Source organism: Panthera onca, chromosome B2 (assembly GCF_046562875.1).
Source record: "Panthera onca isolate mPanOnc1 chromosome B2, mPanOnc1 haplotype 2, whole genome shotgun sequence".
Classification (NCBI taxonomy): Eukaryota; Metazoa; Chordata; class Mammalia; order Carnivora; family Felidae; genus Panthera; species Panthera onca.
Window position 1 is genome coordinate 151193315 of NC_138343.1, and position 14880 is coordinate 151208194.

The following is a 14880-nucleotide window of genomic DNA, read 5'->3' on the forward strand; positions in this document are numbered from 1 at the left end:
GGGAGATACATCCTGAGGGTGTCTGGGTGGGTTTTCCTGTTGAAGACAAATAGAAAAGCTAACAAAATATTTTTTAAAAATAATAAATCAAAGTATCAGATGGCTAAAAGGGCCATAAAGAATTACTGAGTTGCGACTGTAGGAAACAGAAGTCCAGGAAGGTCAGCCCAGCATTTGGGAACCACTTTTGCTCCAGAGTATTTGCCTGGTGAGAAAGGAGAAAATATAATTTGCCACCGTCAGGAGTAGACGAGGTATCGCCACAGACCTGCCGAGAGCGGAAGGGTTAAGGGAATGCTTCGGGCAGCTTTACACATACACAAATGCAGCAGCTTAGATGTAACAGACCAGATACCCCTAAAACACACATGACTGCAGTCTACTCATTACTAACATAGTTTAGACGGCCATATAACTGTTAAGGAAACTGCATTCATAGTTTTCAAAACTCTCTCCAAAATACATCTATAACCTAGTTGGTTTCACCGGGTCATTTATCAGTGTTCAAAGAATTAATGCCACTTCTACCCATTACCTTCCAGAAAATACAAGGAGATGGAATACTTCCCAACAAGACCAATATTACCCTGATACCAAACCCAGATAAATGAATTACAAAAAGGGAATACGTCAGACCAATGTCCCTTGTGAACATAGACACAGAAATCCTTAACAAAATGTTAGCAGATCAAATCAAGCAATGTGTAAAAAGAAGCACGCGGACCAAGTGGGATTGTTTATTGCAGGGACGCATGGCTGATTCAGAATTCAAAAATCTGTCTCTGCAATTCTCTAAAATGCAATGAAGAAAAATCACATGATCACGTCAGGTATTCAGAAGAATAGGCATAGAGGGGACCTTCTTCACCTCAATAGAGAATATCTACAAAATCCCCTGCAGCTGGTATCGTGCGTACCATGGAAGGACTGCATGTGTCCCCCTGTGGTGGGGAATAAGGCCAGGAGGTCTGCTCACATCGCCCCTCTGGAGCTCAGGGCTGGCACTTGTGGCCTGTGCACTGAGGCTGGGAAAGGAAGTAAATGACATGCAGATCACTGAGTGAGAAAAAACTATCCCACTTTGCACATGACAAGATTCTCTACATAGAGAATCCCAAGGAATCTACCAGAAAACTCCTAGAGCTAGTGAGAGTTCAGCAAGACCTCAGGCTGAAGATCAACATAAAAAAGCCTGTGTGCTGAGAATTATAAAATGCTGGTGGAAGAAGTCAAAGGAAACCCAGGTTCGTGGAGAGAGACATACCATGCTCATGGACTACAAAGCTCTGCACAGTGGAGAGCTCAGTTCTCCAAATTGATGGACTGTTTCTAGCAAAATCCCAGCAAAGGTGTTTTTGTTATTATTGATATGACAAGATTATTTTCAAATTTGTATGGAAGAGCAAAGGAACTAAAATATAGCCAAAACCGTTTTGAAAAAGAACAAAGCAGGAGGAATATAGCTTGTTAACATAGCTTGTTATGTAACCACACTGATCAAGACAGCGTGGATGGGCTGAAGAATGGACACATGGGTCAGTGGAACCGAGCAGAGAACCAAGAAGCAGAACCACAAAGGTACTGCCGGCAGATTTTGGCAAAGTGCAAAGGTCTTGTCAACAACACGTGGTGCTGGAGTATTTGGACAACCACGGACAGTGGAGTCGTGACCTTAACCTTACTGTTCATTCGTGGAAAGTTGAACTCAAGTGGAGCACTGAGCTAAGTGCGAAGTATAGCGTTATAAAACTTTCAGGGAAACAGGAAACCTTCGGGATGTAGAGAGTAGAGAGTTCTCAGTAGAGAGTTCTCAGTAGAGAGAGTCTCTCAGTAGAGAGTTCTTAGGTTTCACATCAAAAGCATGATCCATGAAAGAAAATTAATAAATTGCACATCATCAGAATTAAAAACTTTTATTCTGTAAAAATGAGGAGACACCAAGCTACTGACTGGGAGAAAAATATTTGCCAACATGTCTGACAAAGGTCTTGTAAGTAGGAAATAAAAGGAGTTTCAAAACTTAGCAGTCAAAAACAAACAGCCCACTTGGAAAGTAGACAAAAGACACAAATAAGACATTTCACTAAAAAAGATATTTGGGTGTGAAATATCAAGCAGTTAAAAGTCTTTCAACATCTTTGAAGCCACAGTGAGGGGCCACTGCGTATATATCAGAGCAGCCAAAACTACGCACGGTGAAGGTGGCAAAGGCTGGCAAGCATGGGGGTGCTTGGAGGCCAGCTGCGCAGTGATGGGAGCACTGGGAAAAGTTCGTCAGTTCTCTAAAAAGCTAAGCGTGCACTTACCGCGTGCCTCAGCGGTTCCCCTCCTGGGCACTGGTCCCACAGAAAGGAAGACTTCTGCTCACACGGAACCTGGATGTGAGCATTCACAGCAGCTGCGTGTGTGGCAGCAAGAGCTGGAAACGAGAAATGTCTTTAAATAGGCGAGCGCTCAAACCCCTGGCCCATCCACACTGTGGGGTGGGACCAGCCATAAAAGGGAGGGCCTCACACACACAACAGTGTGAGCGGAACTCAGTGCGTCGTGCTGAGCGAGGAAGCCAGCCCCGCACAGCCACACTCTCGGAACGAGACAGGGAAACGGAGAGTGGGGCAGGACCCCCCCGAGGCTGTGCGCAAAGGGGGTCTTTGTGGTGATGGAGCAGCTGTGTCATGGCAGTGGTGGTGGCACAGGTTGCTCCTGTGACGGAAACTGCGTAGCACACGCGCGCCCACATGTACACGCGTGTGGAGGGGCCCATCTCCTGGTCTTGATGCTGCACCGTGGAGTGTAGAACGTTAGCACTACGGGGAACGGGGTGCGTCCACGGGACTCGCCATGCAACCCTTGCAGCTTCCTGTGAATCTGTCAGCACGGCCAAATAAAAGTCCCAAAGTAGCCACGCGCTGCCTACAGACACGCACCTGGGGTGGAGGAACACCAAGAGTCTGGGAAATAAGGACAGAGGTGAGCCACGTTCTCGCCCTGAGAAACTGGTGTGGCCATGTTGCGGGAAGTGGACTTCAAGCGGGGATCGCCGGAGACGAGGGCTGTGTCCTGATGACGTCACAACTGGCTGACAGCGTAAATTAGCGTGAGCAGCTTCAACGGTATTTCCAACGAAGGGTGGCAGACTTGAGAACAGAGCTCAGCAAACCATGGCCCTGTGGGCTGGATCCAGCCCATAGCCTGTTTTTGTACCATCCTGCGAGCTAAGAATGGTTTTTATGTTTTTTTTTTTTTAATGTTTATTATTTGAGAAAGAAACAGAGAGCAAGCAGGGAAGGGGCAGAGAGAGAGGGAGGGAGACAGAATCCGAAGCAGGCTCCAGGCTCTGAGCTGCCAGCACAGAGCCCGATGCAGGGCTCGAGCCCACAAGCCGTGAGATCACGACCTGAGCCGAAGTCGGACGCTTAACCGACTGAGCCCACCAGGCACCCCGGTTTTTACATTTTTAAAGTGTTGTGTCTAAAAAAGAATGTTCAACAGAGACTGCACAGGGCCAGCAAAGCCTGGCATCTTTACTGTCTTGACTTTCCACAGAAAAAGTTGATTGATTGAGTCCTGCTGTAACGCATCCCTCTCCAGAGCTGATGGAGCGAGCAGAGGGAGAGTCACTAAGGGTCAGAGCACGAGAACACAGTGCACACACTTGACCTCCTCAGCATATAGATGGGCACCCCAGCGTTGCAGGACAGAGTGTACATGGGGACCGCTGGCATCGACCGTGTGGTGGTCCTAGTGCCAGCCAGTCTCAGACCGTGGAGGCTGTCAGTCTGCTTTCTGACCACAGCAGAAGTGAGCTGGAAACCAACAGTAACACAAAAATTGAAACTCCCAATTATTTGCAAATTAAATAGCATAGCTCTGACTAATTCATGGGTGGGAGTAGAACTCACAGTAGATATGAAATAATCTGAATGACAGTGAAAATGGTAATATTGAAGTTTGCAGATGAAGCTAAAAGCTGTTCTTAGCAGGAAATGTACAGCATCGAATGAATATGTTGGGAAAGAAGGAAGGCTGAGAGCCCGTGGTGTGAGTTGACGTCTCTGTAAATTAGAAATGAGCAGGGGTGCCTGGCGGGCTCAGTTGGTTGAGCGTCTGGCTCTTGATTTCAGTTCAGGTCATGATCTCCCGGTTTGTGGGATCAGGCCTCGCATTGGGCTCTGCGCTGACTGCTTGGGATTCTCTCTCTCCCTCTCTCTCTCTCAGAATAAATAAACATTAAAAAAAGAGAAATGAGCAGATCAAACCCAAAGAGTGTGACAGGAAGATCATAAGAGCAACTGTCAATAGGAAATCATAGGAAAGGAGAAAGCATAAACGGCCCATTGGAGCGGCATTTACAGGTCATGTGGGCACTAAGGAGACAATGAGAGGGTATTATGAACAGCATTACACCAATGAATTTGGAAGGTTAGGTAAAATGACGTACTCCTCGAAAAATACAGTCTATTTAGTAAGACTGAAACAGGAAGAAATAGAGAATCCAAATGGTTCTAAATCGGTTGAAGACATTGACCCTGAATCAGGCAACCACAAATCCCGATGGCTCCTAGCGAACGTCCCTAACACCTAAGGAGGAAGCAGCATCACTAATCCAACTTCTCTTAATGAATCCAGCAAAACCTTGGTACCAGAGACAAAAACAAATGAAAATTATAGGCCATTCTCTTTCATGAAATTGAATTCAAGACTTCCAGATAAAATACTAGCAAATTAAATCTGGCAATATGTAAAACTGATACAGAGTTGATTTAACATTTGAAACCAGTATGATTCACTGTAGCACAATAAATAAGAAAAAGCATATGGTTTTGTTAATGGATGCAGTAACAGTATGTGATTCAATTCAGTACCTGTTCATGATAAAACCCTCAGTCCACTAGGGTTAGAAGGGCACTTCCTTAATCGAGTCAAGATTAAAATCCACGGCAGAAATCACACTTAATGGTTAAATATTGAAAGATTTTCCTCTCTAGTGGGCGTGAGTGTGGGATACCTTCCTTCACCATGTCTGTTGAATTGGAAGCCATGGCCAGAAAAGTCAGAAGAAAGAAATACAAGGTGTAGGGTTTGGAAGAAATAAATAAAACTTGTCATCGTTGACAGATGACATGATTATGTGAATGGAAAATCACATCTACAGAACCATCGTTAGAAGTAATAAGCAGATTTTACAGGTGCTAGATTCAAAGCATACACAACCCAACTGTATTCTGTAAAACAATACCAGGTAAAAATAACACCCCAATTTTATGTGTATACTAACCTCAAAGAAAAAACAAGGATAGGAAAAAACAAAAGTTGTATAAAATCTCTACATGGACAGGCACAAAACATTTCTGAAAAAACCTAGCTTGAAGAAGACTCACCATTTAAAGGTGTCTGTGGTCCCCAAAGTCATGTTAGAATCTGTGCGTTTCCTGCACAAAGTGCGTGCAGTGGCACACGGGAGGGCAGTGAGGACAGCCTTCACGCTCACAGCATGAGACAGCTTCACAAGCAGTGTCACCATAAGCCAGAACCTATGCTGCCTGATTCATTTCTGTAAATTCACAAGCAAGTAAAACCAGTGACAATTTGAGAGGCTGGTGGGTGCTTACTGTTTGGGGGCAGTAGGGGTGACAGGGAGGCCACCAGGGCTTCCTTATGCTGGCAGCATGTGCTTTGTCTCCCAGGTGTTGGTTACACGGTTTGTGAAAATCCAAGTGGTACATGTAGGATCTGTGCTTTGGGGCTGGCATAGCTCATGTATAATTGGGATGTATGATCAAGTACACAAGGGATGAGCACAAGACATGAACAAGAATTGATTCCATTACAGAAAAATCTGCCCAGTTAGAGAATTTCTCCCGGCGCCTGGAGAAAATACATAACATCTGTGTTAGGCACATTGCCCATTGGTCTGCCATTGAGTAGGCGCTGTGGTCTGAGCGTTGGGGTGAGGCCCACGGTGCCGGGGCCAGGGTGAGGAAGCTGAGGACTGCTCACAGTCTGCAAGGTCGAGGCAGAGAAGAGGGGGCGTTTTAGACCGAAGTGGTCCCGTGGCACACTGTCCAGTTGGGAGGGCTTAGCTGCATGTGGCCCTGAGCACTCGAAGTGGGGACAGTGCATCTGAGAAGCTGACTGAGTTTGGTTTGTGGTTCATTTAAATTCAAATATCACACATGGCTCCTGGCGGCCAGCTCTGGTGGTGCAGTTCTAGATGGACAGCTACAGCGTGTGCGTAGATGAGGGAGTGCAAGGGCTCGATGCACTGAACACGCAGTGATGATGGAGGGTTCCTGAAGGGCAGTGAGGTAGGTCGCGTGTCGGGGAACGGCCGGCCAGCACAGGCCTCGGCTGGAGAAGCCTGTAGAGCAGGGAGTGAGGACCCCCACCTTGAATTAATCAGCGTCACCGCAGCCCCACAAACCTCTGCTGTGGTGGCTCATTTTAGGACAACTTCAAAAGCAGTGCTATACAACAAATACATTTTCTTTTTTTAAAACGTTTATTTATTTTGAGAGAGCGTATGTGTGCACACGTAAGCCAGGGGGAGGAAGAGGAGGGGAGAGAGAATTCGACTCCACGCTCAGCAGTGAGCCCAACGCAAAGCTCCATATTACAACTGTGAGATCATGACCTGAGCCGAGATCAAGAGTTGGATGCTTAACTGACTGAGCCACCCAGGCGCCCCAACAAATACACTTTCATTAAACCTTAGATTAACTCGAGGGTAATCACAGTTGGTGATGACTTTCTTAAAATGATCTTAAAATGATCAATAAGTGAAGTGAACCCTTAAAAAGGAGTTAAAATGTCTTTGATTTATTTCGTGGTTGATTTTGGTTTTATGAACTCTATTAGAGATGCAGTGACATTTAAAATAGCCACCATTGGGGGCGCCTCGGTGGCTCAGTCAGTTGAGTGGCCGACTTCAGCTCAGGTCATGATCTCGCAGTTTGTGGTTTTGAGCCCCGCGTCGGGCACTGTGCGGACAGCTCGGAGCCTGCAGCTTGCTTCGGATTTTGTGCCTCCTTCTCTGTCTCTGCCCCTTCCCCACTCATGCTCTGTCTCTCTCTCTCTCTCTCTCTTTAAATTTAAATAAACTTGGGGCACCTGCATGGCTTAGTCTGTTAAGCATCCGACTTCGGCTCAGGTCATGATCTCGCAGTTCGTGGGTTCAAGCCCCGCGTCAGGCTCTGTGCTGACAGCTCAGAGCCTGGAGCCTGCTGCCGATTCTGTGTCTCCCTCTCTCTCTGCCCCTCCCCCACTCACGCTTTCTCGGTCTCTCTCAAAAATAAATAAAACATTAAAAAAAATTTTAAATAGCTGCTGTCGAATTGGAGCAGCCTAGGTCAACCAGACACCTACAGATTTAGTGGAGCTGACCTTGACCAAACCACGTGGACATGTGCTTAGGTGTAAGCTCAGCTGTGTGCGTTCAGCACAAGCCAAGAATGCCAGAACCGTGAGCGGCGGCAGGCTCGCACCGAACGCAAGAGCCCGCCTGTAGCACAGCCACAGCCAAGCACGGTGAGTGTGTGTGATGTCAGGGTAGATCTGGCAACGAAAAGAGAAATTTAGATTCGTATGACCTTAGTTTGTGAAAAGTTACTCACCAGCCCTGTGCGGTAATACCTATAATTGGAACAACTGAGTGTGATTTTTTAAGAATGCAGTGAACTCATCAGTGTCTCAAACGATACTCTCTTGGCCTCTCTTCCTTTGCCTTCGCTTTTAAAGAAACTCAGAGGCGAGTGAGTACCCCTGAAGGAGACGACCTTGCAGGGTCTCCTGGTGAACCGCAGCTCTGACACGTGAAGGAGCCGTTCCGAGTCGTAGCCCGGTGGGCGACGTACGCACAGGCCCGGGCAGATGCCTGAGGTGTGCACAGCGGGTGTGCGAGTGAGCACGCACACTCACGGGTGCCGCTGCCTGTCACGTCCCCCTGAGCAGCAGAGTGAGCGCACGGCGCTGAGGGGCAGCGTCCGCTTCCCCACACGCGTGACCCCTTCTTTACGTTCTCCGTGTGCCCCCACAGCTTGACTACATCGACGCCCGAGCCGTGCAGCTTGGCTCCCTGCTGGTCCGCGGCCTTACCACTTTGGTCTTGGTCAACAGCGCGTGCGGCTTTCCCTGGAGGATGAGCGACTTCATGCCCTGGAACGTGTTTGACGGGAAGCTCTTCCATCAGAAGTACCTGCAGTCGGAGAAGGGGTGCACCGTGGAGGCTCTGGTGGAACAAAACGTGAGTCCGTGGTGCTTTCCCATTCAGAAATAACGAACAGGCTTGGTCAGGTCTCAGAGGCGTCATCGGGCTCAGAGTCCTCGGCCAGACGTCCGTTCTGTCTGTCCCAGCGGCCACCTCAGTGAGGAAGGCACACACGCGTCCCAGAAACGTCCCACTGGAGGGGGCCCGCATTCCCACCCGGGATCTTACACCGGTAGCACAGATGCCGCTTACCTTGTGCAAAGCACTGCTCCTCCAACCCAGAAAGCCAGAAGCGCGGGATGGGAGGCCTGAGGCCTCGGGGCCAGCGTACATCCTCGCCTCCCCTGAAGTACCACCGTGGGGCTCGAGTCCCCCAGACTCCCGCTGAGGGAGAGCGCGGAGCACCCGGTCCAGCACAGCCCGTTTTCAAGTGCTTTCTCTCCTTTACCCTTTTTGAGTGAAGAAGAAAGGTTTGTCCAGAGGCGACCAACCCGATGTGTATTACCTGCAAGTGTTCCCCGAAGGCTGTGGTTTAGTCAGGGACGCGGGCTGCTGTCCTGCTCCATGAGTGCAAGTGCTCCGTGGTTCCCGGGGGGTCTCCACACGAGGCCCCTGCCAGGCTCACGTGCAGTGTGCATGGGTAGCCGCAAGGGTGCGTGAGAGTGCGGGGTCCCAGGAGGGCTCCCCAGCTGTGAGGACGACGAACGCTGAGCTTCGCATCAGATAGGAGACGTTTGGAGAGGTGCTGCCACCTCCGTCCCTCACGCGAACAAAACCAGGGCACCCTAGGGGTTCAGGGGTTCAGGACTGAGAAGCAGTCTGGAAATGTTATGTGCAGCAGCGGTGGGGGAGCAGGGAAGGGCACTGCTCAGATCTGACTTGTCACCGTGTGCGGAACCGATGTAGGAGCAGAGCAGAGCCGACTGCAGCCACCACCCGTGAGCCCCCAGTCGTGGCCCCCTGTCTGATGTGGTCGCACACCAGGTGATCGCACTTGCGGTTTAAAACAAGTCGGGGCAGATGGGGCCGCGTGTCAGCAGTAAATGAGGCAGCACGGAGGGGCGAGTCTGCCCGAGAGCGGTCACCGGTCAGATGACGGGCCCAGGTTTGTTAGGGAGGACCCCCCTGTGGCGGCCCAGATTCACCACAGAGCTCGGAGACCTTTTGGCAGTGACTATCGAACCCGTGAGACCAGAGGGTGTAGTGCTCCCTCAGGAGAGTGTCGGTTTTCTGAGAAGCTCTCGTTAAGTTCCAGCCTTGAAGGGAGTGCTCGCCCAGTGTTCTCGGACACCGTGGTCACTGTTGTTGTTTCCAGAGGGCGCGCACGGGCCTGACGCTGCTCACGCTGTCTGCTCTGTCCGCAGAGGTCCCGGCTGACCAAGTTCCACGCGCTGAAGTCGGTCGTGTGCAAGGCCTGCGTGAGGGAGAACCGGCGCATCGTCAGCAGGCAGCACTGGCACTCCCCCCAGCCAGGTGGGCACCGGGCCAGGCCGCGCCGTGCAGCCTGCCACCCGCTGGCTGCTGAGATCGGGAGAAAGCGCACGCTTAACGCCGCAGGGTGCCACCCAGCCTTTTAAATCCTGGTCCCTTGAGGAAAGGCATCTCAGATGCGTTCTGCGTATCCCGTGACCGAGAGCTCCACTGTGGGCCCGTACTCTCCCCTCTCCTCTCCACGGCTCCCTGCAGCCAGACGCTGCTTGCGTGGCATTTGCCTGACCAAAGTTGTTTCTCCTCCCAGTAAAAGTACGTTAGGAACATTTAGCATATAAAGAAAACAGATTTTAAAAAGGAAGCGTCAATAATGTGTGTTCCGTCCCCTAAAGATAGCAGATGTTGGCAGATGATTTTTTGCAGTATTTTTCTGTGCTTCTACCTCACTGTGATGATCTTCTGTGTGGCTGTGTGTCCTCTGTGTGTCCAGACCCCTCGCACCCGGCTCGCCGCTGTGCCTGGTGGGACAGCTCTGAAGTGGCTTCCGTCTTATGTACGTGATTTTCTTCAAACTAAGCAGCAGAGCGTACAAATTATGGAACGAAATGCAATCGAATTTTAGATAAATCTTGCCAGCTTGTCTTCTAAAAGCCTTTTATCACTTTATACCTTCACCAGCAGTGATGAAGAGTTTGTTTCGTGGCCCCTTGTCAGCATTGGCCAGGTGTTGGTTTTTTTTAACTAACTTCATAGATTAAACAGTGTATCTCACTGACTAGATGATTTTTTTTTTTTTTAATTTTTTTTTCAACGTTTTTTATTTATTTTTGGGACAGAGAGAGACAGAGCATGAATAGGGGAGGGGCAGAGAGAGAGGGAGACACAGAATCGGAAACAGGCTCCAGGCTCCGAGCCATCAGCCCAGAGCCCGACGCGGGGCTCGAACTCACGGACCGCGAGATCGTGACCTGGCTGAAGTCGGACGCTTAACCGACTGCGCCACCCAGGCGCCCCTGGATGATTCTTTATCACTGAAGTTGATGTCTTCTAGATTAACTGCTCGATGAGTTTTTATTACTTCACGTCCTCCGTCGGTGAGGGTCTGTGCTGTACCTCTAGCAGCCCCATTGCTTTCTTTGGTGGAATCTGAGAACTCACCCCTGTTCCGACCCAGCAGACTGTCTTCAGGGCCTCTGCTTGGTGTCTGCCTTGCTGGTCTCACTCTGAGAGGCTTTATGTTGTGAGGTCCGTAAGCCCCTGTTGGGCGCTGTGTGTGGGACCCGCGGCCCACAGGAGAGCCTGGGGGGTCGGAGCGGGGCCTCCAGCAAGTGAGGAGGGCACTTCCTCCCCCGAGTCCCAAGAGCGACAGACTCCTGCCTTGTCCTGTCCTTTTGTCTCCGTTTGGCCTCCTCCTGCCAACTGTGGATAGGCAGGATTTGACCCCAAAGCAAGAGCTTGTTCCTTGCAAGATACACGTGTGGCATTCTGCCTCTGTCGCCTGTGCCCGAACCGGTCTGCGTCCTGTCCTGCACGCACGGTGCATGGGTTCTCAAGCGGTGGCCGGAGGCTGCAGATGGCAGAATGCAGGCCGCTTGAAGTTGGCAGGAGACTCTGAGTCAGACTTTCTCACGAAGAAGGTGTCAGAGCTTAGGAATTTATGAGAGGAAACTCCAGGGCAGTTGAGCGTGTGGAGGACTGGGAGGGGCACGCACACCTTGGTCTGGTTCTCGGGGTCCCGGGCCCCCTGCTTACCCAGAACCCAAGTGCTGGGGGTCCAGAAGCTGTGCTGGCAGCCTGCAGAGCTCAGCCCCCAGGCCTGGGAGGCAGGGGCCCTGCTTGGTTGGAGCCCTGACAAAGCGTCCCTGCTCTGCCTCGGCACCCGCCGGTCTGCTCGTCTGTCCCCTGCACGGGGTCTCCCGGGGAACGTGTTTAAATGTGGACGTCCAACTCCCACCCCCCTCGGCCCAGCTGTGGCCCCTCAGTCTGCATTTCTCACGGGTTCTCCCTGTGATTTAAGGGTACCAGAAGTTTGGGAACTACAGACCTGGTGCCACCCTGCTGCCCTCGTAGACAAAATGTGTCATTTGGGGTTAGGCATGTGGTGGCCTCCTAACGTGCTGATCACGTGTCCCTACAGGCAGGTGGGGGAGGCAGGGATCCGGCTCCCACAGGACGAGCTCCGGGTACAGCCGGGCAGGCCAAGGACAGCACTGGAGGGATCAGGGTCCAGGTAAGAGGCCGGCGGCCGTGGGCTGCTCGCGATGGTGCTGTTTCAGCATCGTGCTTCTGCTGAAGGCTGGCCGCCCGACGTCTGTTTGGGCGTCGGTTGGTGTTTCCAGGTAAACAGGTCATTATACTGATGATGTCTGATTTCATTGCTGAGTGAAGTAGAGACAGGTAATTTCCAAGCTCGGCACTAGTCAGTCTCTGCTCCTTGCCACTTTGTTTCTTCTCTGTGAATTCGTTCATCTGTTTGAGACCCAATTTTTTTATAAGTTAGTCAAAGAAAGGTTCTTATAAAGGTTTCATGCACAGGGATCCTTCTGATGAAAAAATAGCACAGAAAGTAGCATTTTACCAGTAGCAGCATTTTGATATTTTCTGTGATCTGGCTTGTATACAGAAGAGCCTTTTGGGTGATCTAGGAAATAAAATGAATCCTTTACTTCTTGGGTGTGTAATACAGATGTCTGATTTTGTGCGTAAAACTGAATTTAATATGTAGTAGTTTACGTTTTAAATACAAAGAAAACCTCATCAGTATTTAAACTCAAAATTCCTTACAGTTTTGAAAACCTCACTGTACAGACTCTTATATTAGCTAAGGTTTACAATTTTATCCTTGCAAATACAAACATGCCTTTAATTTAATTTAGTTTTTTGTAAAATCAAAAATGTGTAGAGATTTCACAGATTACTCACATTGTCCCCCTAGAGCACAGCCAGTCCGTGTCATTAAGCAAAGCCGCCTTTCTCGGTTTGTCTATGTGGGCGTCCACGGTGTCTGCTCACTTGGGATGTTGCTAAGGGGAATGCGAGCCTCTCGTTCTGGCAGAAACATCAAGGGTCTGCTGTACAGTTCAGCGCTGACCGGAGTTCATGGCGACTGGGTTTGAAATGCCCACCCCTGGGGACAGAGGGCAGCTCTGTCAGATTCGTAGCTGTTTCACGTGGCCCTTTTAGCTGGCGAGCCTGCAGAGTCCACCTGGCCAGTCCTGCTGCCCACCGTCGCCTGCAGCTTCTGGACGGTCGGCCAAATGCGTGTAGCAGTGTCCCGCCCTGCCCCCGCCTCGTCCAGCGTAGGCACACGGTGCCTCCACCTAAACCACCTGAGGGTTGGTGCCGGTGCAGCATGACTGGGATTAAGGCAAATTCCTTCTTTCCGTTGTTTCAAGTATATTTGAGATCGCTTTTAATTTAGAAGGTAGTGCAGTTGATTGAGCTGAACCACAAAGAGAGAACCCAGAAGACGAAGGAGGGTTTGTAAACTTACCTAAAGTCAGACTCTGACACCCGGAGCTGTGGGCTCGCGTCTGCGAAGGTGGCACTCCAGGTGTCCTCTGGTTGGACCCGTTGTGTGTGCACGACGTCAGCGCTTACTCAGCCTGTCGAGCTGAGCTGCCCTAAGGGTGCATACATGCAGCAGGTGGCCCCCCCAGCCTGGAGGCTCCACAGTGTGTGGCCTTGCCCCGTCGGGCTGTCTGCCTCTGCTTGGGGCTCCTAACTCGTTAAGAACGACACGTCTTCCAGCAGCCAGGCAGAGCCGGACAAATGCACATGGAGTGTGCATCTCCCCCGTCTTCACCGGGGTCCGAGAAAACCCCTCTGAGAGGTGGTGTTTAAGCAGAGACCCCGTGAGAGGGAGCAGCCACCAGACGCCTACGGGAGGGGTGTGCGCAGAAGGCGGGGCCCTCGGGACCCTGTGTGGCTGGAAGGGGAGCAGGAGGCAGGCAGCAGAGGAGCTGACCTTTCAGAGCCTCACGACACTGGTCAGAGCCCTGCAAGTTCACTTCAGATGAGAGGCTCCATGTGTCCGTTCTGGAGAGATGTTCCCTTAGTCACCAGACCACCACCCACAGATCTCAGAGCCTGTGGACCATCAGTGCAAAGCTGGTGACGAACCTCTTCTGTAATCCTAGCAGCGCGTGACCTGTAGGCCCCCATACTGTGTTTGAAATACGTGTGTGATGGGCTTGGAGCGGAGAGCGGGTCCAGCCCTGTCCGTCTGCGTATCCCATCCCACGTATGTTTAAGTAGCAGGACCCTGGGTCCCTGTCACCCTTAAAGCTACGGTGCTGTCAAGCTCGCAAGGCCCTGGCCCCTCCAGGTGAGGATCAGAGCGCACCCACCGAGCTCAGGCAAGCAGAATGAGGGCAGGCATGCTGCACGCCTTCTAGGCAGCCCGGCGTGACGGGGTGTACGTGGTCCTCCCCGCGTTCCTCTGAGCAGATGACAGAGGCTCCCCGGCAGCCCCTCTCCCCGACATCACTGCTCCCCACGTATGGCCTGGTATGGGAAATGGAAACCTTCCTCTTAATCCCCTTTGGCTTAGGCTTGTCTCCTTTTCTTCCTGCTGGTGTCGCAAGTCAGGAAAGATGAGATAGTACGAAGTCAGGGAGAGGAGGGCTGCAAGGGAAGCCCGGGCACGGTAGAGGGGAGGAGGTGACGAGTTCTGCGGGGAGGTGAGCACAGTCGCCTGGGCTGGGACAGACGACCACCACGGACGCATTTCCGCTTCCAGGCCGCCCGCTCACGTGCTACATGCCCTCAGTCACGGCCTGGCAGCCTTGGCATCCTCCTGGCCCCGAGCCCTGCGGTTCTGCCGGGGAGTAGCGACACTCGAGTGACGATGGTGGCGCCACTCTCGGACGTGCCATCGAGGACGTGCCTCACCTTGCCCCAAGCCTGGTGCCCTTGAATTCGAGCTTTTCGGAAAAAGAGAAAGCTCTGCAAGATTTCTCAGTAATTCATCTCTTCGTTCCCCGAGGAGGCCTGCTGCAGCGGGTTCTCACAGGCAAGCGCAGCCTCAGATCCTGGACTCAGCACCCGCCCGTGGACTCGGCCCTAGCAGGTCACAGGGCCTCTAGGTCTGCCTGCCGTGAAGGCCACGCAGAGAGGGCTTCTCGCTTCGGGTGTGATTCCCCCACCCACGGGACCAGCCTGGATTTCCGGGAACATTGGGAACTCTCGGGGATGTTTGTCAGGCTGCGTGCTAGACCACGGAGAATCAAGGAAACCCTGAT

General features: G+C 51.4%; 1 protein-coding gene across 15 annotated transcripts in view; it reads left to right on the forward strand.

The window, feature by feature from the left end:
- FAM120B (family with sequence similarity 120 member B) overlaps positions 1-14880 on the forward strand; it is a 95432-nt gene that overhangs the window by 61612 nt on the left and 18940 nt on the right. For 6 of the 15 annotated variants that reach the window (XR_013555860.2, XM_078447602.2, XM_078447600.2 and 3 more), the window contains 3 exons: positions 8036-8242; positions 9571-9679; positions 11775-11867. Coding sequence is in view for 9 of the 15 variants with exons in the window: in XM_078447602.2 (XP_078303728.2) it covers positions 8036-8242; positions 9571-9679; positions 11775-11867 (409 nt within the window). In the remaining 6 variants the exon portion in view is untranslated. Of the gene's footprint in view, positions 1-542; positions 1793-1834; positions 2844-8035; positions 8243-9570; positions 9680-11774; positions 11868-14880 lie in introns of those variants that run through there. The other 9 variants (XR_013555861.2, XM_078447599.2, XM_078447606.2 and 6 more) reach the window with 5 other exon arrangements.